The following is a 26,310-nucleotide window of genomic DNA, read 5'->3' on the forward strand; positions in this document are numbered from 1 at the left end:
GAATTAAAAAAATACTGCATGAAACTGCTACTGATGATACTTTAGACAGTTGATCAGCAGTAAAGTGCTAAATGTTTTTTAAGAATGCATTACAGTTCAGTTAAAAAACGGCCTATGAGCGTAATTTAACAGGTTTTCTTTTGTATTAACAGTAAAGCACTGTTTTTAGCAATAACAGGTTAATACTGTTGAAATCCTGCTGTAAATTAACAGCAATTGTTTACAGTGTAGACATCAATAACCTATAGAAAAGCAGTTCCACAGTGCAAGTATAGCCAAAAGGAATGACAGTGTTTACAAGCTTTTCAGTGTCTGACTGTGTCCGTCTGCAGTTGCCAGTGCCCATTTGGATGGAAGGGAGCACTCTGTTCTGAGACGGTGTCTGTGTGTGATGTCGAGCACAGCCCCCCTCCTCTGTGTGCCCACGGCTCCACCTGCATCCCTCTCCCCAATGGATATACCTGCCAGTGCCCCCTGGGGACTGCGGGACTCTACTGCGAGAAAGGTTTGCACCATTGAACCCTAACTGTATCATTATATGTGTCTTTTTATTTATTTAATAAGACAACACCTTCACTATTCAATTATTTAACTGCTATGTTGTTTTACCTGTTCAGCTGTGACCATCAGTGATCCGTTCTTCAGCGGTAACCAGTCTTCGTGGATGTCATTCCCACCTATGAGTACCAGACACAGGACTGTTTTGCAGCTGCAGTTCCAGCCTTTATCACCTGATGGCATCCTTGTCTACATGGCACAACATCTCAGTGCCAGAGCCGGTGAGGACATTCAATTCCAGCTTTATACTAATGATAAATAGTGTGTTTAATGTGCAGAATGTCAGTGTGTTGACATGTAAGAACCAGGATCACTATTTTCTATGTACTTCCACCATTGCACACATTATACAAACCAGTCATTCTTGGTTACTACAGTATAATGAAAGAATATATACTATGACTTTTTGAAACATTTTTGACAACTTATACTATTAATTTTTATATAATTATTTTTACATATATGACTTTTCGACATACTTTATCACTTTTATTTTTTTGACATAATATACTATGACTTTTTAGAACATTTTTGACATATTATGCCATAACTTTTTTAATTATTTTCCACATACTACACTATGACTTTTTAATTTTTTCAACATACTATACTTTGACTTTCTTTTGACATATTATACTATGACTTGTTTTTTTAACATACTATATTATGATTTTTTAATTTTTTCGGCATACTATGACTTTTTTTCCACATACAATACTATGACTTTTAAATTTTTTGAACATACTATACTATGACTTTTTTTTCTACGTTCTATATTTTGACTTTTTAAAACATTTTCGACATATTCTATAACTTTTTTCAACATACAATATTATGAATTTTAAATTTTTTCGACATACTATACTACGACTTTTTTTCAACATACTACACTATGAGTTTTTGTAATATTTTTCGACAGACTATACTTTGAAGTTTTACCGACATTCTATAGCATGACTTTTTTCGACATAATATATTATGACTTTTTAAATTTCTTCGAAAATAATATACTATGACTTTTTTTTGACATACTATTGAATGACTTTTATTTTTTTGACATACTGTACTATGAGTCCTTAATTTTTTGGACATACATATGACCTTTTTTCCACATACTTTACTATGATTTTCTTTCCACATACAATACTTTGACTTTTTTTAATTTTTTGAACATACTAGACTATGACTTTTTTTTTTTTTTCGCCATACTATACTATGACTTTTTTTCAACATAAATTCTATGATTTTTTAAAACATTTTTGACAACTTATACTATTAATTTTTATATAATAATTTTTTACATATTATATGACTTTTCGACATACTTTATCCCTTTTTTATTTTTTTGACATAATATACTATGACTTTTTAGAACATTTTTGACATATTATGCCATGATATAGTATGTTGACAAAAAGTCATAGTATAGTACGTCGAAGAAAAGTCATTGTATTGTATGTTGAAATATTATATTTATTAAAATATTTAAAAAACAAAGTTTAAGTATAGTATATCGAAAAAAAAAAAAAAAGGCCATAGTATAGTATGCGAAAAAAGTCATAGTATAGTATGACAAAAAATAAAAAGGTCAGAGTATAGTTTGTGAAAATAAAGTCATAGTATGGTACGTCGGGGAAAAAAATCCTGGTATAGTATGTTGAAATTTTTTTTAAAAAGTCATAGTATAGTATGTCGAGAAAATTAAAAAAGTCATAGTATAGTAAGTCGAAAAAATCTAAAAAAGTAATGGTATTGTATGTTGAAAATTTAAAAAAAAAAAAAGTCATAGTATATAGTATGTAAAAAAAAAAATTAGTTAAACATTGCGAAAAAAAAAAAAGGCATAATATTGTATGTGGAAAAAATAAAAAAGTCATAGAATAGTATGTGGAATTTTTTTTAAAAAGTCATAGTATTGTATGTTGAAAAAAGTCAGAGTATAGTATGTTGAAAAAATCTAAAAAGTCATGGTACAATATGTCGAAAATAAAAGAAAAGTCATACTATAGCATGTCGAAAAAAAGTCATAGTATAGTATGTCGAAAAAATAAGTCATATAGTATGTAAATTTTTTTTTTTTTAAAGTCAGTACGTCAAAAAAAGTCCTGATATAGTATGTTGACATTTTTTTAAAGTCATAATATGGTATGTCGAAAAAAAGTCAAAGCGTAGTATGTCGAGAAAATTAAGTCATGGTATTGTATGTCGAAAAAATAAAAATAAATCACAGAATAGTATGTTGAAAAAAGTCAGTATAGAATTTCAAAGAAGTCATTGTATATATGTTGAAAAAATAAGTCATAGTATAGTATGTCGAAAAGATAAAAAAAAGCCATAAGATAGTATGCTCCTGCTCTTCCTCCTGTGCAGACGCTTCGCTGAGTTGCTCTCTGCTTTGCTTTCTTTTTATCATTGCTATGCTTATCTTTCGCTACTAAATTTTTGGAAAACGGGTCCTGGATACTTACAAATCACTGGGAGTTTAATTTATGAAAGAAACTGAAGGCTACCACTATTTTAAAAACTGTTTTACTTTGTGAGCGTGGCCTATCAGCAGCACAAGCCTGTACTATAGTGAACGGGAGCGAGGTGCTTGGCTAAAGCTAATCAGCAGCAAGATGCCTCCCTTCTCCACGGATGACTACTACAAACTTCTACAGAAGATAGCAGTGCTGGAAACAAAGATTATCCGGCTCGAAGTGAATGCGGAGGTGAATGGACTATGTGGGAATGAAACCACTCTACCACTGACTCAAAACAGTGAACTGGAACAGGCTAATAGAAAGCTAATTAGCACCAACAAGACCACCAAGAATCAAGAGGGCAATAAATCGACTAGTAGTCCTCCCTGGAACGCTCTTGGTGCAAAGCCAAAGCGTAAATCATGTCCCTGGGAAATGGGAGGAAAACTTACAGGCAGAACCCAGCACCCTCAGATATATGATGCGACCGGCTGGCCTGCATTAGCATCCGAGCATAGTGCCTCATCAACCCCTGTACAAAGTAAGGTCCAACCGTGGACAACTGTGAAAGGAAGGATGAGTAACAAACCTCCCCAACAAAGAAGTTTGCAACTGGAGAACAGATTTGCTCCACTGTTGCAGGACCCTGGATCTCGATCTGATGCCCTGGATAATGTCAACTCTTCACACAGCAGGGTAAGAACCAAAAGCAACTCTGAAGGTAAAAGGCTACAGGGAAAGCTATCAACTGGGCCTCAAACTCAAACTCTGATTGTGGGTGATGCTGCTGTTAAAGATGTGAAAAGCATGTGGAGTAAAGACATCAAAGTACTCTGTTTTCCCAAAGATATGGTCTCTGATCTGGCAGAAAGAATCCTGGATATTGTGACTGCACACCCAAATGTGAAAAATGTGGTATTGCACATTGGGTCGAATGATGTTGTGAAGCAACAGTCTGAAGTGCTGAAACGGGACTTTACTGGTCTGCTAAACACGGTCAGCTCTGTGAATGCTCAGGTGTTTATCAGTGGACCCCTGCCGCCGATCAGAAGAGGAGTCGAGAGATTCAGCAGATTGCTGGGACTGAACACATGGCTTTCAACAGCATGCAAATCCCACTCAGTGCATTTTATTGACAATTTTAACTTTTTTTGGGACCGCAGACATCTCTTCAAGGCAGATGGACTCTGCCTAAACAAGTCAGGAGTAAAATTGTTCAACTCCAACCTATTCTACTTCCTGCGTCATTCATCTGTTCCCTCTGCCAAGGACGCGAGACAAGAGGAATCACCACTAGAGGAAGACACAACACAATGTGCCAGGGGACCTCAAGGAGAATCATTTCACCCCCCACCACAAGCCAGCCCTGGGATACAGCAGAGACAAGAGGAGGCGTCCTCATCCTCGCTTATCACCCTTTCTCCCTCCTCCCCCTCTTGGAGTTCACTGACCACATGAAGGAGCTGGTCAATGCTGGAACTAAACTTACTCCCCGCCCTACACCCATTTTCTCTCCCATGATCCCCCCACGAGGTCGACCTCGAACAACTTTGGCACTATCTCCACAAGCACGACACCCACCACCTCCATCCCCTCCACAATGGAATCAGCCTCTGTCTCTGCAGCCTGATAAGGATGTTCCTTTACAAAAAGTTGCAAGCACAGATTGATATGTGCTGGGTCCAAGCTTCAAGGCTAATGATACACGTGACTGTTTCCAGGAAAAGCTGGGGCCCTGTGTGATGAGAGCTTCTTCTATCTCAGTTCTAATAAGTAGTAGAAAAAGAATGGTGAATCTGCAAAGAAACAGGAAGATTTTTACTGATTGTGCTAATTTATCAAATTTAGCATTGATTCCTTGCCAGCCAAACCATGTCTCAAAAAATAATAATAATGCTTCTAGCACATTAAAGCTAGCCCTGTTAAACGTCAGGTCTTTGGCAGGAAAAAGTTTTTTAATCAATGATTTTATTATTGAGCACAAGCTTGATTTTATGTTTTTAACTGAAACTTGGTTAGACCAAAATAACAGTGCAGCTGTTCTTATCGAGTCAACTCCTCCCAACTTTAGTTTTATGAGCGAAGCTAGAATGCATAAGAAAGGAGGTGGAGTTGCCATGTTGTTTAATGATTCTCTCCAATGCAAACAGATATCTTATGGACATTTTGCTTCTTTTGAATATGTCGCTCTTCAGCTGAACTCCTCTTCTCAAGCTTTGTTTCTCAATATCTACAGGCCACCTAAATACTGTGCAAACTTTTTTGATGATTTTACTGAACTGCTGTCTGTAATTTGTGTTGACTTTGACTGTGTAGTCATTGTTGGTGATTTTAACATCCATGTTGACAACCAACAGGACAGAGGGGCCAAAGAACTGTCAGGTTCTTGATAACTATGGAATGAGTCAGCATGTGACGGAGCCCACACACAATAGGGGACACACTTTGGACTTAATCATATCAAAGGGCCTGAACATTTCCAAGGTTGTAGTGATGGATGTTGCTCTGTCTGATCATTCATGTGTATTCTTTGAGAGTACTCTTCCTGTGCACAGAAATGATAAGACAGAGGTAATCACAAAAAGGTATATCACTGAAAATACCAGTGATCAATTTGTTCAGGCTTTCTCTTCCACACCCACCCTCCCCTGGACCTCTGTCAATGAGCTTGTAGATAATTTCAATTCTAAAATGACAAATGTTATTGATACCATTGCACCCAAAACGGTGAAGATTGTCTCTGGTAAGAAAAAATCTCCATGGAGAAATACCATGTTGGTAAGAAATGAAAAAAGAGTGTCGAAAAGCTGAACGCCAGTGGCGGAAAACAAATCTACAAGTTCATTATGACATCTATAAAGAGAGACTTTGCATTTATAATTCAGAACTGAAAAATGCAAGTCGGTCCTTCTTCTCTGACATCATCACCAAAAACAATAACAATGCACGTGCCCTGTTTGCTACTGTCGACAGGCTAACAAACCCTCCTGTGTCAGTAGCCTCTGAACTTTTATCCTCCAGGGCCTGCAATGAATTTGCTTCCTTTTTTACAGAAAAAATTCACAAAATCAGACAAGCAGTCACTTCCTCCATAGCAGGTACAGGATGTTTGTTTCCCCTGCGTCCACTTAAACCTGGCGCAAATACCATGACACAGTTTTATCCAATAAATCAGACATACCTGGAGGAAATCATACAACATCTAAAATCCTCCTCATGCTGCCTTGACATTCTGCCAACAGGCCTTTTCAAAAAAGTATCAGATTGTATGGTCTCAGAGCTTTTACAGATTGTTAATGCATCTCTTGTTTCAGGAGTCTTCCCACAGGCCCTGAAAACTGCTGTCATCAAACCACTCCTCAAAAAGAACAATCTGGACTCATCAGTAGTAAATAATTACAGACCGATATCAAATCTTCCATTCTTGTCTAAAATAATTGAAAAAACAGTTTTTCAAAAATTAAATAGCTTTCTGGCACTAAACAACTCTTTTGATGTCTTCCAGTCAGGTTTTCGACGAAACCACAGCACTGAGACTGCTCTTGTTAAGGTCTTCAATGACATCCGATTGAACACAGACAGTGGTAGAACTACGGTTTTAGTTTTACTGGATCTCAGTGCTGCATTCGACACGGTTGACCATAATATATTACTAGACCGACTGGAAAACTGGGTGGGTATTTCTGGCATAGCACTCAGCTGGTTTAAATCCTACCTAAAAGACAGGGACTTCTTTGTGTCTATAGGTAATTGCAAATCTGAGCTGAACAAAATCACATGCGGAGTTCCCCAAGGCTCCATCTTGGGGCCTCTTTTGTTTAACATCTACATGCTCCCACTGGGTCAGATTTTTGAGAACAACAAAATAAATTACCATAACTATGCAGACGACACACAAATTTACATAACTATCACCAGGAGACTACAGTCCAATACAAGCACTGAGTGAGTGCATTGAACAAGTCAATAATTGGATGTGCCAGAATTTTCTTCAGCTGAACAAAGACAAAACTGAGGTCGTAGTTTTTGGAGCCAAAAAAGAAAGATTAAAGGTTAGTGCTCACCTACAATCTGTGATGTTAAAAAGCTCAGACCAAGCCAGAAACCTTGGTGTAGTCATGGACTCAGACCTGAGCTTTAACAGCCATATTAAGACAATTACAAAGACAGCCTTCTATCACCTGAAGAATATAAGAAGAATTAGAGGACTGATGTCTCAGCAGGATTTGGAAAAACTAGTCCATGCATTTATCTTCAGCCGACTTGACTACTGTAACGGCGTCTTTACCGGTCTTCCTAAAAAATCGATCAGACAGCTGCAGCTGATTCAGAACGCTGCTGCTAGAGTCCTCACTAAGACCAAGAAAGTGGATCACATCAGTCCAGTTCTGAAGTCTCTACACTGGCTGCCTGTCTCTCAGAGAATTGATTTCAAAATACTGCTGCTGGTTTACAAAGCACTAAATGGTTTAGGGCCAAAATACATTTCTGATCTTCTGCTGTGTTATGAACCATCCAGACCTCTCAGGTCATCTGGATCAGGTCTGCTTAGTGTCCCCAGAGTCAGAACTAAACATGCAGAAGCAGCGTTCAGTTTTTATTCACCAAATATCTGGAACAAGCTCCCAGAAACCTGCAGGACCGCTCCAACTCTCACTTCTTTTAAAACAAAGCTTAAAACTTTCCTGTTTGCGGGTGCCTTTTATTCTGACACTGCACTATAACTTTTACTCTTGAGTTTTATGCAATTTTAGCTTCTATCCTAGCTTTTATTTTTAGCTTGTTTTTATTTTCTAATCTTTAATGTTTTTATAACTGTTTTAATTATTTCTTGAATGTTTCTGTAAAGCACTTTGAATTGCCCTGTTGTTGAAATGTGCTATACAAATAAAGCTGCCTTGCCTTGCCTTGCCTATGTCGAAGAAAAGTCATACAATAATGTTGAAATAATTAAATAAATCATAGTATGTCGAAATTTTAAAAAAGCCATACTATGTCCAAAAAGTCATATTGTATGTCAAAAAAATAAAAATAGGTCAGAGTGAGTATAGTTTGTCCAAATAAAGTCATAGTACAGTATGTCGAAAAAGTCATAGTATAGTATGTTGAAAAAATAAAAACGTCATAGTATATTATGTCAATTTTTTTTTTAAGTCATATTTTTGTATGTCAAAAAAAGTTGTATGTTGAAAGTTGTTTTTTTTTAAAGTAAAAAAAAAAAGGTAGTATACTATGTGGAAAAAAGTCATAGCATAGTATGTCGAAAAAATAAAAAATTCATAGTATAATACGTCGAAAAATGATGGAGCGCCTCTAGAGCACTAGGAGAACATTTTATTAACTCGTTCCCTCAAGTTAGTAAGTCTTTCCCTCGAGTTACTAACTTGAGGGAACGACTTACTAACTTGAGGGAACGACTTACTAACTTGAGGGAACGACTTACTAACTTGAGGGAACGAGTTAACAGCTGTGAACAGGTAACGTCAGAACAATGTTCTACTGTAGAAATAGTAGGCGAACTGACCCTTTAACGAGAAAGAGCTTACTAATGAAATGTATTACTGTTTTATTTTCTTCCTGCAGGAGACTTCTTCTGCCTCTCCTTGACATCTGGGTTTGTTCAGCTGCGATACAATCTTGGGGATGGCACCCATGTCCTGCAGTCTGTTGAGCGTGTGGACTCGCGCGGCAGGACCTGGCACACAGTGAAGGCTGGCCGAGTTGGTCACCAAGGCTTTCTCAGTCTGGACGATAAGGAGATTAGAGAGAATGTGACTGAAGGGATGACCACCCTCGATGTTGCTACAGATATCTTTGTCGGGGGCGTGTCCACTCTGAGCTTCGTCTCCACAGATGCAACTGAAGGGGAGCCACTGGGCTTCACTGGTGGCTTAAGAGAGCTTCTGCTCAACGGTGAAGAGTTTGAGTTAACGGAGACGGGCGCAATTGGTGGAGTCAACGTAGGGGACTGGGATGGGACCGCCTGCGGGTACAAGGTGTGCCAAAACAGAGGTCGCTGCAGTGCAACAGGAAGTGGCTCATTCACATGTGTATGTCAGCCATCATGGACTGGCTCAGTGTGTAACCAGTCTGTAAACTGTGTAAACAACATCTGCAAACAGGGTTCCTTATGTGCTCCATCTAGTGTCACCTCATACCGCTGCATATGCCCCTTAAGATGGGGTGGGAGGTACTGCGACACAGAAATAGTCACAGACACTCTCAAGTTTGTGGGAAGCTCATACGTTTTGTACCAGGACCCGAGATACAACACAAGGGATTTTAAATACACACAGGTTTCTTTCAGCTTCCACACACGCTCAAATGATAGTGTGATAATGTGGATGGGAAGGGCTGAACACGAAGACGACGACTACCTCACAGTTGGACTTGAGAACGGCCACCTCAAAATCGCTGTCAATCTCGGAGAGAGACTTTCCCTCCCAATAACTTTCAGAAATGTCACACTGTGCTGCAAGACTTGGCACAATGTGTCCATATCTTTAAACAGCACAGTTATCCAGGTGTTCTTAAACAATAAGAGAGTCCTTTTCCAAGACATGGACCCGTTTGAGCGTTACGTGGCCTTAAACTATGGCGGTCAGCTCTACTTTGGAGGATTTGAATTATACAGAAATGTATCGATCGTCACTTCTGGGTTGTTTTCAAAAGGCTTTGAAGGAAGTCTCAGAAATGTTTATTTGTTTAAAGATACCAAGCCGCTGCCGTTTCTCAATGATAGCGAGGGTTTTAATGTTTATGAGGACAATGAATAGTAGTGAAACTCCCTTCACGACGTGATATCAAACTTGAGTTGTTTTTTAACTACAAACTAGTCCACAAGGAGATTTGTGTAACACTAGTTGTTTTTTTTAAAGGCAATTCTAGCGCCCCACTATAAACCAGTCTATAAGGAGATGTGTGATACTAGTATGTTTTTAAAGGTAAATCTATATCCAGGTGGTTTTACCTTTAAATATTTAGAAAGACATAAAAGGCTTTTTTTATAATCAATAATAAAAAAGGATTAGCTTTATTACGAACTGTACATAAACACAGTGCAAAGGCACACTTCATCTCTAATGTATATTACAAGCCAAAATGTACATACTTTTTCAAAAAAAAGTAAGTTTATAAAATATTTAAGCAATTTAAAAGAATTTAAGTTTGGGGAAAAAAAGCAAAGCTGCTGTTTAGATCACGGTCCTCAGTTCAATGTTTTCTGTGTTACATTCATGCCAACTTAAAATGTTCACCAAATGGTCCATACTTATTTTTGTACCACGAGACTGAAAACATTAACTGATCATTTGTGGTCGGCACAGCAGCTCAATATGAACAATAGATATATACAATAAAAAGGTTAAAATTTTTGAAATTGCTCCAATATTCAGTTCTTCTTGGTTTTGAAGAGAACACGTCTACAAAGTTCTTCACAATACCACTGAAATGATATTTCACTTTGGCTGCACCGTCAATAACATAAAAAGGAACTTCTATGAAGGAAATGGCGTATAAGCTGCAGACCGCTGTATAAAATAACAAACAACTTCACTGTTAGCCAATACAGCCAAAGTGTTTTGAACCAGCCACGTGACCAACAAGCCAACAGTCTCTTAGAGCCTCCAACGCTTGCTAGCAAGGCTTTAAAAACCCCCAAACATAATTAACTGTCTTTTGAACTTCTCCGTCCGTTCTCATAATCAGAGTCCCGTCTATGTCGGTGTCTGTCCTTATGACGGCTGCTGTGATCATCGCTGTGGTGCCTCTCTTTCCTCTTCTCACCATAGCGGTCGTCTGAGTGTCCGTGGTGCCTACTCCTCTCTCTGTCGTGGCTGCGTTCGCGCTTTTTCTCCCGGTCGTGGTGTCTGCTCTTTTTCCCGTGATGAGTGTCCCTCTGATGGCTGTGCCTCCCGTGGTGGTCTTTCTCCTCAGTCGTTCGCGGCCTCTCCCACGGGTCACTGTATCGCTCCTCTAGACGCCTATAATCTTTGGCCAGGGATGGAGGTCGGCCAGCTGGTTCGGGGTAGCTCTCAGCGTACTGCGATTGAAGTCCAGGGAGAGCTTGTGAAGTGCCGTCCTGAGCCCACGGTGCACTGTGGTTCTGATCCTGGGTGTGTGGGATGGAGAACGTGTTAGGAGGAGGGCCGGTTGGGTATTCGTAGCTGCCAGGTACCTGAGGCTGTTGCTGCTGTGATGGGATTGGTGCAGCGCTGTTGTATACTGGGAGAGCTGATGCCATTACTGTGTCGTGTTGGAGCTCAGAGGCTTCTGTGTAACACACTGCTTGTGGTACTTGAACTGTAGTAGGATATAGTGTCTGAGTTACTGTAGCACTAGCCTGGGACATGTCAGGACCTTCATTTTCACCAGCGAATGATGGAATAGTTGTTTGCTTTTCTTCCTCAGGTTTCTTCTTGGCCTGAGAAAGCTGTAAAAATCCTTGGTGAAATAGTGTAACCGTATCATTTCTAGTGCTGCTCAACACGGGAACGGGTTTGGGACTCGAAGGAGCTGGGTGGCTGACTTCATCCTTTTGTATTACCGTTGTTTTATCTTCATCCACACTGGAATACGCTGAAGATTTTTTCAATATTCCACTTAAAGGAGGTTTTGAACTACTGGTGTGAGCTGGTGCAGCCTGGGATTCTGACTGCGACAAAGAGCTCCCTTCAGACGGTGCTTTTTCAGTGTCAGACAAAAGGCCGGCATCGCCTTTGTTTGCAGAGGCAGCGCTGCTCGTTTCAGTCCCGCTTTGAGCTGCAGACAAGCTTGCCAGGAACGCTTCAGTCGATACATCTGGAGGCTTATCTTTCAGAGAGACTGGTGCACTGTGTGTCACCACTGCAGCATCCTTTCCTGATGAGTTGTTTGCAGCAGATGTATCAGTCGGGCCGGATAGCTCCGGTTCAGCTTTAACAGGTTTAGCTTCTCTCTTCTTGATGACAAAGCGCTCTCGTTGTGCAGCAGCTGTTGTTGGACTTTTCAAGTTTCCAGTCGATGCCTCAGACTTTGGAACTGGTCGCGTGTTCTGGTTGTCGTCTGCTGTTGTTGCATGTTTAACTCCAAGATCTGGCAGAGGCGGTAATTCCCCTCCCCAGCCTAGTAACACACCTGGAAGAAAGCGCAGTGGTTTTTGGGGTTCCTGACTGCTGGTCTCCTCCGATGCAGATGGTTCTTCCAAAGCCTCTGTAATCGGCTCATCAACATCTTCAGTAGTGTTAAGTGGTTTGTCCTTCTCTTTTTTATGTGGAGTAGTCAAGGAAGAAAGGAAGATTTTCTCTTCCTCCTCTGTTGCTCTGGTTTCTTTTGCGGAAACGATGATGGGCTTGATTTCAGGAATAATCCTGGCGGTTTCATTCATCTCCACTGGAAGAAAATCCATTTTCGGTCTCTGGCGAATTATGAGTCCGAGGAGAAGGTTGGGGCGGTTGTTTTCTAAACCTGTCAAATGAAAAAGATTAATTGAGTTTAAAATATGAAAAATGTAATGTAATTTACAGAGAGGAGGTAATTTAGTGTTCAGGTTACCTGGCCCATCAAAGGGAACAAGCTGATGTGGAACTTTTTCAGTGGCTCCCAAAGGAATGAGATACATGTCCTTCACTTGTTTCAGGTTATTGGACACCACCCCGAAACGCCTACGACTGCTGAAGTAGGCATACAGAAGAGTATAGGAGATCTCATCTTCGTCCGTCTCAGGGGAGAAGCGAATCAGGCACACCTCCTTTTAATGAAAGAAAAAGCATGTGTCAGTAAAATCTGCAATCATTGTGCAAGAAGTGGACCATAACTCTTCAATGGAGCAGCTTTATAATGCATCACATGACATTACAAATCTGGATGTTAATTGTCTGGACATAAGGGTGGGTGATTAGATTTAATGACTGAATTTTACTATAGGCTGTATAATCCCTTTAAGAAGGAAAGCTGCCAAAAACTCACTTTTGTTCCAGTTGCCCGTATCTTCTCCAAGTAGTCCCACACCGTCTGTGGACTTATCCTTCCGCCAACCTGAATGCTATCAGGAAGGTCCTATTGGAAAAAAGATCAAACCTTACTGACGGTATTTAAGTCTGAAATACTTTGCAGCAGCTATTCAAACACGAAATATGTTCAGTTATGTCCGCTTTACCTCAGTCAGGTTGTCCAAAATGCCTGAGACGGGAAAAGCTTTTGTCGCAAACTTTGCCACAGAGTGCATATGAATGAGTCCTTGCCACGGGGACTCCAAGTTGGAAAGGAAAATGGCCTCTTCTTCTCTTCCAGGTTTATGATCCGACCTGTGGCAAATATAAGGCAAATGGAGCAAGCTTGCAAAGATGAGTTGCACACGAGAACCACAGTGTCAGGAATAACTGCTTACCTTGCTTCATAGCCTGAGTGAGCGCTTCGGAAGCTCTCCTCTAAAACGGTGAGGTGCAGATCGTCGTCGATTGCGGGTGTCGCTGTGCTCTTCGTCTCTTCAGGTTTCGTGGATTGCCTCCTAACCACTGTAGTAGCAACTTTGACCACTTTGGTTGGTACCTCCTCCACAGGGGGCGCCATACGACCTTATTGAAATAAGAAAAAAACATAACACAACAAGTCGGTAACTTAGGATAGTGACGCATAAGCAGAAAAACATGGCAACAAAGGCAGAGCTTAAAGGGATAGGTCAGGTGTTTTGAAGTGGGGTCGTTTGAGGTACTTATCCATCGTTGGTGTATGAGCCTTTCTTTTAGGTGGCTAAAATATGTTTTTCTGCCATCCCCGTCCACAGCACTGTATTGCTTTGCTCCAGTGTTGGTACTCCGGTCTGCTTCTCCAAACTGGGGGCGTGCCAACCGTCATCTACTCTAAGTAACAGGCTTACTATGGATAAGTACCTCATACAACCACACTTCAAAAACACCCGAACTATCCCTTTAATGGCTAAGATGAGGATCTTTTGTTCTTGTATCAGGGTTTACCTGTGCAGATTTTGCAGTGTAGATCAAATAAGTGAGACTTGTGTTGGCTGGTGGTGTCTTTCTCCGTGTTGGTGCTCTCAGCTTTATCCTCAGGGGTTTTTGGTGGTTCCATTGAGACTTCAGTCACTTTAGGAGGAGGCTCAAGCTGACAAGACAAGAGAAAAAAAATAAAAGAAATTGAAGCGGACTCTTTTACTAGTAAATATAAAGTAATGCAGAGTAATATTCGTCTTGTCCCTTACCTCTGCAGGCTCAGGTGCCTTCACTGGTTCTTGGCTCTCAATTTCAATTTCACCTTTGTGTGTGATCTTAGTGATCGGCCGTCTCTCGACCTCTCTTTCCTGTTTTTCAATCATCTCAATAGTCTGTAAAATGAGGAATTTTATTATTACTTTTTACAGGGCTACTGAATATTTTGCATTCCAAAATACAACCATCCTTTAAAAAAAGATGTGATAAAAAAGAACAACATCTCACAATGTTATGTTAATACTACTTTCTGAGGTTAACTTTAACTTGACTTTCTTAAAATTATGAGCTGTTAATTTATAATTTTCTGTGAATTTATGCAATAAAATTAGTAGAAGAAATCCACAACAAAGAGTTAAGCATTACTTACATGTCGGTTCTCCCTTTGTCGCCAAGCAGCCAACTCTTTCGAGGCCAGTTCCTCGGGGCTCATTCGAATTAGGTTACCAGGAGAAATCTCCCCTTTGAGAACCCTCTTAAAGAGGACCTAGAGAAAAATAAAAATAAAAAAAAGAAATAAGACAAATGTAACTATATTTATATTAAAACACCAAAAAAACTTTACATTTGGATCATGTCTGATTTAAAATGGTACTTACATTATTTTTAGTATCTTTGAGGTTGAACATTAAGCTTCTGTACTTGTTCTTGTATTTGTTGTCGGTGTCTTTATACAAGTGAAAAAGCTCTCTCTCTGTCTTCTTGGCAACTTCAGAGGCCCTCTCCACTGAGACGCTCAAATCAGACTCCTTCAACCTGAAGTGTAGAAAGTATAATGTTTAGTGCACTTAGTTGTTTGTTGAGTTTTTCAATTAAAAAAAAACCTTCTGTATTTACACAATTCTTTTAATTACTTTCAGTCATGAAATACTTACCTCTGTATAAGGATTTCTTTCAGAGAATCACGCACACTTCGCCTGATTGCCTCCACAGACACCGGTTTCTTTGAAGATTGAGTCTTACTTTTTGTCAGATAAAAGCCTATGAGGATAGAATGCATATATTTATTGAGCAGTTTGGGGAAATCTGTGACCACAAGGATTACAAAATATCAAAGATTCAACACAGCATTGTGATTACATTATATAATATCTAAGAAAGGACAATGCGATTTTTTTCATCCTCTTCTGTATTGAACAAGAATGCAAAGCAAGTTGTAGATGTTATTGTTGATGATTTTCAGCAACGTTGGTTTTGTGGCCACATTTGGGTTTCCAATAATAGAAGCAAACAGTAACAACAGAAGCGACACAACAAAACTGTTTGCTGCTATTTTAAGAGACCCTTACCCTAAAGATACACTATTTTTTTTTGTTTTTAAAATGCGACTCCCCGTATTTGTGACTCCCCGCTCACTTGATGTGTTGCAACTCAACTGTAAACTTTGTTGAGTTGTCAAAAACAACAGTGAGCTGGAATCGGAATCATGCTACACCCAAATCTCCCCTGTCATCAGCGTATGGACAGTTGTAGCATTCAAGTATAAAATTTGGCTTCAGAAGTCTTTAAAAGTTTAGTTCATACACTTCTTTTCTGGTTGTAGAGATATACAATTAACAGCCTTTGTTCAAAGTCTTGAGCATATTTGGTGATGACATTTGTCACAAGTCTTATCTGAACTGGCAGTACAAAGGTCTTAAGAAGTTTTTCAATTCATACAACAAAAGCCTATGTATCACCCTATGTATAAAACAAATGTGTTAATTTGATTAAAAAGTATTCATGTGTTGTGACTGTCTTCGTTCAATCTTGTTTACATATTGTAAAACATTGAACCATGAACCCAGCCAGAGTTCTGCACTTCGACTCAGGTTCAACATGTTTCATTAAACCTAACAACCGCAATCAGGCTGTCCTACGACGGTGGTTATCAGCTCGATAAATCAACCCAGGGTTTCCCAATCTGGCTATGAGCGTGTTCACATAAAAGGGGTGGTGTTTGGACATGGACAAGTCTACTGTCAGCAGAGCGGCATATTTTACAAATGAAGACTAAGACTCCTGACTAACAGCAACACAGTTGCAGCTGCCAAACGCAGGAAGGACAGCTGGCAAAAAATTGCCAACTATGTGAATGTGTAAATTATCAGGCTTATAATATCACGGGCCCATCTAGATCACGAGTAGATCTGACTATAATTACATTGTGTATTCTGTTAAATGAATGTGTGTTGCTTTGATGTATTCTTATAGAATAGAATAGAAGAGAAGATATACTTTAGGGATTTATGAGTATTTTATCCTTATTCTCTCAGCTGCAACCCGAGCAGTATGAAATGGACATGGGAGCAAATAATATGTATGTCATAAAAAAAAGTTACTGTATGGTATACCATACAAATGTAAGGGGGAAAAAAAATCACAGAATAGTATGTCAGAAAACAGAACAAGCCAAAAAAAAACATATTTTTCCATTCACAGCCCCCAAAAAATTACCTGTTTTATGAGCTCCTTCTCTGGCATCTGAGGACTGCCTTCTGTCAGGATCCTGTTTTAGGAGAGACGTGCAAAAAGCACATTAGACATATTAATTAATTCAGTCATTAAAGAAAATATCAACAAATATGAAGACATGAAAAAGACAACACATATTATACCCCCCGCCCCTGGAAAATGGTTTAAAAAAAACACAGGGTGAGTGGGAAAATGTACTAAACTTTGGTGAGTACACCATGTTAACCACACACCCACATGCAAACCTTCTGTACAGGCAAAGTAAAAGCAAAAAGACAACAAACCCATGAGTAGTGGTAACACTGGCTATGATTAATATCAGAGGATGAATTAGCTGGGGGGGCAAATAAAATATCTTTTGTATATGAAACATTTAAATAAATGCATGTTCAAACAGCTTTATTAAAGAACTCATGGTGACACCGTTCACCTTTCTTACTGGTCTGACCCCCCCTGATGGGATATTCTGGGACGGTCCCGGTTGGGGATTGGGAGACAGCTTAACATCCTGGACCTCCGTCTTCACTTGAACTTCTGGTTTGGCTGCAATCGGGGGCTCGGGCTCCACCTTTTTGCTTTCCTCCTCACAGCACTTCAAGCACACGTACATCTGGTCCTCCTCCTCCATTTCGCGTACTTTCGTCAGGTCGAGACCAACGCAGTCGCCGTGGAACCAGTCGTCACAGCGTCCACAGCCTACCATGAACCTAAACAAAGTACGGATATTATTAAAAGGTGTTTTAGCAAATAAGCAGTCTGAGCACCAGGTACGCTCTGAAGAAACAAAAAGAGAATTGTAATATTGGTGTCATTTTTGTTCTGTGCCATACACATAATTGCCTATAAGCCAGTCAGGTCTTTTGATAATTGTGGTTCAATAGCTTTCACCCTCCCCTCATCATATCCATCATTTCAAGTCTTTAAGGAACAGTGTGTAACATCTGCTGACATCTAGCGGTGAGGTTGCAGATTGCAACTTCTCCCGTGTGCTAAGCGTGTAGGAGAACTACAGTGGCCGACGTGAAAACGTGAATAGCCCTCTCTAGAGCCAGTTGTTGTAAGAGTAGCGTAGGTCATTTGGAGAATAGCAGAGCCAGTGCGTAGTGCGTTTGTAACGTTACGTGGGAAGTAGGTAGTGAAGCGGAGACGAACGTGTGTGAGCGAACAAGTGAGCGAGAGGAACAGAAGACAGAGTTAGTTTAGCTCTGAGAATATCAAGTGAATGTACAGTGGAATTTGCAGTTTGTGCAGAAATAAATGCTGCAGCTATCAAGACCAACAGAGGTTTCCCGTGTCTTGATTCCCGGCGGCTGAGTGGAGTGATGGGGGTTAACTCCGGAGTGAGTAACGTTATCGACTCCGGCCCAAACAGGAAAAGTTAACACAGTGGTTTGTCTGTTCTGGGCTACTGTGTAAACATGGCAGCCGGCTGCACAAAGAAGACCTACTCCCTATGTAGACCTACACGGCTCATTCTAAGGTAACAAAAACACAACAATTCCTATTTTCAGGTGATTATACGCTAAAGAAAACATGCTTATTAATATTACATTCCATTTTTGCTAGTAGATCCCCCTAAATGTTACCCACTGGTCCTTTTAACTCCCTCAAATATTGCATGCTGTGCTGAGTAAATGTAGAACTATCAACAATTCAGTGTTGGTCACAGTTCTGTAACAAAAACCTCACCTGTCAAGTTAAATCTACAACATACCGTAATTAAGTTTGACTAACAAATTAGTGATCTGTCTCGCAACACTTACATGTTATTGTGGTGTTTTTTGCACTGGCCACAACAGTTGTTTCCATCCCATACAATCTCACTGTTGGCGGGTTGCTCCTCAGCAGCTTCCTTCTTCACGACAGGAGCGTTGTCTGGAATGAACAGCTGCGGCTCGTCCACGGAGATGCTTCTTGAAGTTTTGCTTTTCTGTCTTTGGAGGATCTTTTCAGGCTTTTTCAGTTTCTGCCCTCCTTCCTCTGGCATCTTTAAAGATTGGCCTGGACGACTGGGCATCGGGTTACTGGTTTCAACTTTGGAGATATTGGGAGGATGAGTAGGTTTAGTTGGTCCCTGCTGATCCACACGGTTGCCAGATGATGGGCTTCTCTTCACTACAGGGCTAGGTGTACTTGGTGATTTTGGCTTCACTTTACTCTCTCCTGTGCCCTGTGTCTTCTGCATCTTAGTAGCATGCTCACTTTGGGTGATTTCTGCAGGCCTTTTCAAAGGTGAAACATCTTTCTTTTCCTTCAGAGATTTCATTTTGTGCAGGTCTCCTCTTTGGACTTTGGATGGCATGTTTTGGGTTACTTTATGTCCCTTAATCATGTTGTTTGGTTTACCTGAAACCAAGTCCTTATTCTTGTTAGAAGTCAGTTCTTGTTTCGACTTGAGCAGTGTTTTGTCCACAATCTGTTTTTCCTTGTCAGTCTGATCACTAACAGTAGTTCTGTTGTTCTCAATGTTTTGTGGCTCGTTGATGTCGTCTTTTTCTTCACTGACTGGCTTTTCCTTTTCAGGAACACTCTGATTGTCAAGTTTTGTCTCTTGCGTGCAAGCACTCCCCATTAAAGTCCCGTTGGAGGTCTGCACGTCGTTAGGATTCACATACGGGCCCAGCCCAAGGGCTACATCATCAGCAGAGCCCTTCTCTATTACTTCCACCTCTGCCACATTCTCAGGTGTGGGTTTCTGTACATTGACAGCGTCGTCAGGCAGCACAGCAAACCCAATGTCCCCAGCATACGAAAAAACACCGTCAAGGCACGCAGACTGGCTCGCTTCAACATTTTGTGTGTAAGAGGGTCCAGGAAGCAGCTCAATCCTGAATCCTGCAATTGTGACTGTCAGTCGTCTCAATACAACGGAAGGCTTCAGCCATATTCCACCATTAAAATCATTAACATCAACACGTCCTCCAAGAGTTAATTCTTTCTTCAGCTGGACGCCTTTAACTCCTTTCTCAATAAGAAATGACTTCTGTAGCCTGTTCGCTGGTTTCTTTCCTGGTCGTACTCGGTTCATGGCGTCGGTGGATGTGTTAGGAGAATCTGGGCCACTGCTATATTCTGTTTCAACAAGAAGGAACAAAACTTAGAAAAATGTGTGTCACACAGCTGTAATTTGAAGGTGTCATACGGTGGAAACAGGAATCTAAATGAGCAACTTACCGTATTCTGAATTACTTGGACGTTTCCTCCGCCTGCCAACAGGTTGCTTTACTTGTGTGGTGTCTGCAACTGTCAGTTCACTGCTGAGGCCTGTGGATGCTGAACCATCAGTGAGACCTGCAACAGCCAAAAGAAATACATGTAGTTTATCTCCCTGTGTGTCAATGTAAGGGGCAAATCTACAAAGAAAACAATATTTAACGCTGATAGAAAGAGAAATGGCAATCACAACGGTTGAAAATTAGCCATTTGGCTGACACTGGCACCTTAATAATGATGCATCATTGTATATTGTCTTTTTAAAATGTCTCTTTTAAAATCTAATAAAATAATAAATATAAAACATTACTGAATTTCCCTCAGCTGCTGTATGTCTTCACCATTTCAAAACATATCCATGACATTAAATGGGTGATTTGTACTACTCAAAATAAAACACAGTTTGAATGTGATATCTGATAGTGCTTATGCTGACATTAAAATGTTTGTATACAAACAGATGCTGACAGTGAGGATTCTTCCCTGCATATCTAAATCTAGGGCGATCTGCCTATGTGATTCGTTTTATCAACCATCTTTCAGGTGGTTAGCTGAACGTAGACGCTGCTGAGAGAGCTGAGACGTAAAAATTAAAAACTGAGCATATCAGAGAAAAGTCGCTGCTGATAAAAAAAATGTTAGCAAGCTGTTAATGTATACTTAAAACATCTTCTACCAAGTTTTCTAGTTAATTATGAATGGCCTATATTGTGAAGGAGCCACATGAACTGTAACTTAACTGTACAATAATTTGTGCAATAATTAAGCTGTGCAATACCCTGGCATTTATACTGTAAATTTAAATCATATTTATACTATAACTGCATTTATATTCATCACACTTAATAGATCCCACTTCTCAGCATTTTGTATTTACTTATTTGCACTGTGGTTATATATTGTATGTGTTTGATGAACATATTTGTACATATTCCCTAAATTCTCATTCCTATTTTTATGATTTACTTACATTTCTCTACATATATTGTGTTATTTATTGTAGCATTGTGTACATAATTTACATTTTATTTACTCCTTTATTTCTATTTACTTACATTTATTTATGTTTATATAAGAGCAACTGTAACATCCCAATTTCCCTCTGAGGATCAATAAAGTATTTCTGATTAAGTTTTGGTAGTAGCTGTTAATCAAGCCAGTTGGCTTTTAATCGAAGTTTGGAATCAGTACATATCAACATTTTTACCATCTATTTTGTCTGTTGACATACCTGTTGAGCCAGCATCCTGAAAAGTGGAGTCCTCATTGTCCAGCAGATTGAACTGAGAGGTTGCGCATCCAAACATGGGGTCTTTGTCACTGAGCATGTTCTTCAGTGAATCTTCCGGTCGGAGTCCGGGCCCAAACTCATTACCGGCTTCACATTCCTGGTTCTGACCTGTTACCAGGGAGTCGTCCAACTGGTCACTGGGTATTAAATGGTTAAAGGTGTCCACAGTATCCATGAATGCTGCTGCCTTCCTGCATGAAAACAACACAGACAGAAGGGAGAGAAGGCATCAAATGACCCATTTTGATCAAGCAAAATTATATCAATAATGCTTCAAGACAGCTATCATGCACCACGTCCATCTAACTGGGCTCAGGGGACCATTATGGTTTAATCTCAAAGTGGCTTCAAAAGTACATATACAAATACACACATACTTGATTACAGTACATAAAAGCACACAAAAAGTTACAGTGTACATCAACAAAGTATACAACAAACAGACCAACATAAGGGACAACATCAATTCAAAGAAAACACATGCAGTTACACTGCAATGCCAGTCAAAAGAGATTTAAATTGATTAAATTTGAGTTAATTAAAAGGGATTAGCATGTCTAAATTTACAAGCTTCTGCAGATTGATCCACTTTTGTGGAGCACAGTATTGAAGAGCCAATTTCCAAATCTTAGTATTAACTTTACTTTCAAGGACCAAATAGTCTTGAGACCTGGTGCAGTGTGAAAAATTGATCTATAGGCTAGTTAAAAAGACATGTACAATAGTCAGTTTGCCAAGAAGTGCTTTGCGCTACACATTTCTGCTGAGTCGGGCTTCCTTATTATGTACTTTAATTTCATTAGTTTCTGTTTTCAGTCATGTGATGATAAAGAAATGGGAAAACAGAAGTAACATAGGCAACATTAAAGGATTTATGTGTTAGACTGGCCTACTCACTAGGGATGCACAATGATATTGGCACATCATCGGTATCAGCAGATAAAGGCTTTAAAATAAGAATATCGACATCGGCCATTAATTAAAATTTCCTCAGATATGACAGACCAATAAGATGACTCGTATATGCACACGAGGCGCGAAACGTTGAGGAAGCGGGTGCAAAAACAAATATGTCAAATATGTTTTTCTAAGTGAATGTGTAAATTTTGAAAAGCATTATGTCTGCATCTGCCATGGGGCCATCACAATAACAGTAGACATAATAACATGTTAATTCAATTACAGGAGCAACTTGATGTTCTCTGCAATTGGGTTGAAAAAAATATGTGCATATATCGTATTGTCTGCCACTTCTGAAATATATGTAGAACGCTTCAGAATTGTAAACACTGAATCAGTACAAGACAGTATAAATATGGAATATATCACGTAACTTTAATACCTGACTATTTCAAACTTAGGATTTGCTTTTTAAAATAGTATTTATTAATATAAGAAAACATTTCTGCCATGGTGGCAGGTGACCTGGAATTTCTACCTGCTAATTTCATTCTCTGTTTACAGGTTACCTTAATTTACCTATTTGCATATTTGTTTATTTTGGACAAAAAAGTATTTAAATTGTGGATAACCTTTGTTTGCTTTTCGATAATCAGAGAACCACACTGTTATGTTTATTTTTAGAAGAAGATATCTGTGTCTTTAGGTTTTGGGTGGGGGTCCAACATGTGTCAACTTTAAGGGCACCTTTCTCCTTTAATGATTGATCAATCTGATTAACCAAACTATGCTTTAGCACTCCCTCATACAGGTTAACATGTACGAAAAACTCAAATCAAAAGGTGATTGATTTCATACATCATTTGGTATTGGAGAAGATTCGCTATACTACAAGAGGGTGCTCAGAAATGTTATGCTATATGGAGGCCCTTTTTAATCTATATAGAAAAAAATGGATACAACTGACATTGAAGTTTTAAACTGCTGACCCCATATTACATATAATTCATAACTTATACTTTATTTATTATTATTATTTTTAATTTACATATTTTTGTAGGTCTTTTCCTTTTTTTATTCTTTTATTTGTTTTTGTTTGGTATATGTTTGATTTATGTTGCTATCAGATTTAATTCATTTATATGTATAAATGTAATTGTTTATGAAATTAACTTTGCTTATTTAATGGTGCAGTAATATTGTTATAGGGATGGGGATGGGGGGTATAATTTGTTTATACAATTATTTATTGGATTTAGATAGATAGATATATAGATAGATAGATAGATAGTAACTTTATTAATCCCGAAGGAAAATCAAGTTTCCAGCATCACAGTTCCTTAGTGCAAAACATGTTAGTAAAAAGGCAGTAAAAAAGTTAGTAATACAAAGTGCAAAAAAAATGTACCAATGTTTTCTTTTTTCTGTAGCTGCTTGCCAATTCTGTATTGATTAGTACATGGACATTTGTGATTATATATATATATTTTTTTTACTCTATTGGTGATCTATCAATTTGTAACCCCACCCTATATAATTTTGCTTAAATACCAATAAAAAATTGATCACAAAAAAAAAAAAAATGTACCAGATATAAAAATACATGGATTTTGTAAAGAATACCAATAAAAAGACTTTGAGCAAGGTGATTGATTTCTGCCTGAATGTCTTTCACAGTTGTTGCACACAGAGTGACAGACAGCTATAAACTTCTGTGATGCCTCTCATCAGCTGTAAATGTTGCCAGGTTTGCAGCGTTAAACCCCCGTCGCTAGCATCACAGTGTTTGACCATTTCCGTGGGTCCGTTCACGTTTGAATAAAACATGTGCACTGCTAATAAGCGTGAGGTAATGTTATATTCATGCAAGTCCTATGAGCAACTTGGAAAGCCTTCAAAGAGAGGAATGTTAAATCACCTGCAAGTTATTTTAATACAACTAATACAACCTTGAGCAGGCCCATAGTGAACCAAAAACACCAACATTACTTAAATATATCAGCAGATCTCTAAACAAATTGATTTAATGTCACCTAATACAACTTAATATGAGACACAACGTTCATCTGATGAGCTAACTTAGCTTAGCTTCTCCTCAATGAAGCTAGTTAGCATGCTAACGTTAGCATGGCAGCTAACAACAATCCGCTGCAACTTATAAAGGAAGAGATAACTCACAGTTTTAAACTCTAATAATGCTCTTATAAATATAATTTGAAATATTAAAAATACGTGTCAGAAAAGCTAGAATACATAAATGTATAAATATATAAGTTAAACATGCTAGCTAGGTTAGCATTAGCATAGCTAGGCCTTTTGAGCTACCAAGTTAGTTTGCAGCCTGCTCACATGCAGGTCGTTAGATGATCACGCCCACATGCATCTGTTAGACATATGTGTCCTCATGTATGTGTGAGACTCTTACCTCTCTCTTGCTTGCAATGGCTGAACCAGACTCGTGTAAAGGTTTACATGCTAGCTCACAGCTGCTGCCAGTAACTTCCTCCAACTCCTCGGCCGTCTGTGGCTGCTGCTGCTGCAGAGAGCTGACAGGCAGCGAGGAGCGTCACGTGGTTTCTGTTTACAGGTAGCATAGCAGCTGATACAGTATACAGATATATGAACACATATCTATATCTACAGGGTGGTTTTCAATAGGTATGGTTTGTGAACAAGAGTGCAGAGGGGTTGACTGTCTTGAAGAGCAAACTATGTTGTTTGAGTCAACTTTTCAAAATGTGGATTTGTATATATATGTATATATAAATAGATCTTATTTTATTGTTTTAAATTTTATTTATTTTACTTGTGTATATTTTTTTTACTTTATTTTTTTTGTATATAATATGTTGTTCCTGTATCTATACTGGCTTATTTTATATTAATATTAGGTTTATTAAGTTTCTTTGTACCGAGAATGTTATTATTGGGGACGTTTGTGAATGTTTGTTCTGTTGTTTCAAAATGAACAAAAAACAATAAATATAATATTTAAAAGAAAAGTAAAAAAAAAAAAATACACGTTTTGTTTCCATATATAAAAAAGTGAAATATTTGACACTCTCGTGCATGTATACTGTGTGTATTTATTTTGTTACATTGTAAAAAAAAAAAAAAAAAAAAAGGTTCTTGCCTTGTGTGTAAAATAAGCTGCATGCAGGAACAGTGGAACAGTAATGCAAACGGCACTTTAATATGGACATAAATGCACTTTTCTCTGCTGCTAAACACGACTGCAAATTGGGTGTATGACTGCAAATTGTATGAAATTGTGTCTGAAACGTTTACTTATTTTATTCTTTTATTGTTATTTTTAGGTATGTTAATTTGAATACTTATTTATTCTATCCTTTTTAATGCACTGTCTCCAGTTTTTAAATATGAAACTGCACCATATGAACCAGCCATTCAAAGCTGCCCTATGTCTTGAATCAGTGATTCTCAAAGTGGGGTCCGGGGACCCCCAGGGGTTCTTGGCACTCTGTCAGGGGGTCCGCGAAATAATTTGCTATAGATTATTAAATTGTGCTGTATCCTTGAAAAGTGCAAATCTACAGATGGGGACTATTTGCGCCAATAGAGCAGGCATATTGTGTCCATTACTCCCACCCACGTTAGCTTTGGGCAATTAGAAACTCTGATATGATTGTGACACACAGCAGGAAGTCCATTATTTTAAAGTTGAAGCACTTCAACTTTAGACTGATAAGTTTAAATGTCTGGATTTATTAGGACTATGTCAGTCTGAAGGCTTTTAAGATCAATTACTTTTAATGTAGTCTAATAAATTAAATGCTGTCAAGTTGAGTCCAAATGCAATTTGAATAAAATCACCCTCTTTTTTAAAGGGTAAGTGGTATTAACATTCATAACATTGCAAATTTCACCACTGTGGGACTAATAAAGGAATACCTCATCTTATCTCAACATGATTCAAATTGAAGTGTGTTTTTGTTTATCACTATGAAACAGGTCTGAAGTATTCAGGTTGAAAAGTTTTAGAATACAAATAGCCCAGATGGCATCTAAAAGGACAAATGGTAGTAAGCATATGCTTAATCTGTGTTACGATTACAAAGGGGGCCTTGGAAAAATGTTCTCCCGTGTAAAGGGTCCCTGGCCCCAAAAAGTTTGAGAACCCCTGTCTTAAATCACAGTGGGAGCACATGGTCATCCAGACTATCTAATGCTAATTCTGAATCAGGTTTGTATACAGTGAGTGTCTCAGTTT

The 26,310-nt window shown here is 38.7% G+C and overlaps 2 protein-coding genes across 3 annotated transcripts in view; one reads left to right on the forward strand and one right to left on the reverse strand.

Moving 5' to 3' along the window:
* eys (eyes shut homolog) overlaps positions 1 to 10,181 on the forward strand; it is a 206,291-nt gene extending 196,110 nt beyond the window's left edge. Inside the window, exons 49-52 of the mRNA XM_074646369.1 lie at positions 333 to 505; positions 618 to 779; positions 8,604 to 9,885; positions 9,952 to 10,181. Of these exons, the coding sequence (XP_074502470.1) occupies positions 333 to 505; positions 618 to 779; positions 8,604 to 9,796 (1,528 nt within the window). The 3' untranslated portion in view covers positions 9,797 to 9,885; positions 9,952 to 10,181. The remainder of the gene's footprint in view (positions 1 to 332; positions 506 to 617; positions 780 to 8,603; positions 9,886 to 9,951) is intronic.
* Positions 9,956 to 24,663, reverse strand: phf3 (PHD finger protein 3). 2 transcript variants are annotated; one of them, XM_074646367.1, is made up of 16 exons: positions 24,505 to 24,663; positions 21,120 to 21,370; positions 19,850 to 19,966; positions 18,439 to 19,747; positions 17,115 to 17,382; positions 16,658 to 16,709; positions 15,097 to 15,202; positions 14,821 to 14,977; positions 14,592 to 14,708; positions 14,215 to 14,337; positions 13,973 to 14,117; positions 13,387 to 13,573; positions 13,156 to 13,303; positions 12,966 to 13,055; positions 12,552 to 12,747; positions 9,956 to 12,464 (listed from the first exon to the last, which is right to left on the reverse strand). In XM_074646367.1, exons 2-16 carry the CDS (start codon positions 21,352 to 21,354, stop codon positions 10,687 to 10,689), a joined length of 5,028 nt encoding a protein of 1,675 aa, XP_074502468.1. In that variant the 5' UTR covers positions 21,355 to 21,370; positions 24,505 to 24,663; the 3' UTR covers positions 9,956 to 10,686. The 2 variants fall into 2 exon arrangements, with proteins under 2 accessions (XP_074502468.1, XP_074502467.1); XM_074646366.1 differs by having other exon boundaries at positions 17,106 to 17,382.
* Positions 24,664 to 26,310: the final 1,647 nt, after the last annotated feature.

Source organism: Sebastes fasciatus, chromosome 9 (genome assembly GCF_043250625.1).
Source record: "Sebastes fasciatus isolate fSebFas1 chromosome 9, fSebFas1.pri, whole genome shotgun sequence".
NCBI lineage: Eukaryota > Metazoa > Chordata > Actinopteri > Perciformes > Sebastidae > Sebastes > Sebastes fasciatus.

Coding starts and splice junctions, on each gene's coding strand:
- phf3 (XM_074646366.1), bottom strand. CDS start 21,354: ATGGATACTGTGGACACCTTTAACCATTTAATACCCAGTGACCAGTTG. Junction 13,304..13,386: donor CACTCAGGCTATGAAGCAAG/GTAAGCAGTTAT, acceptor TATTTGCCACAG/GTCGGATCATAAACCTGGAA. Junction 12,748..12,965: donor TACGGGCAACTGGAACAAAA/GTGAGTTTTTGG, acceptor TTTCATTAAAAG/GAGGTGTGCCTGATTCGCTT.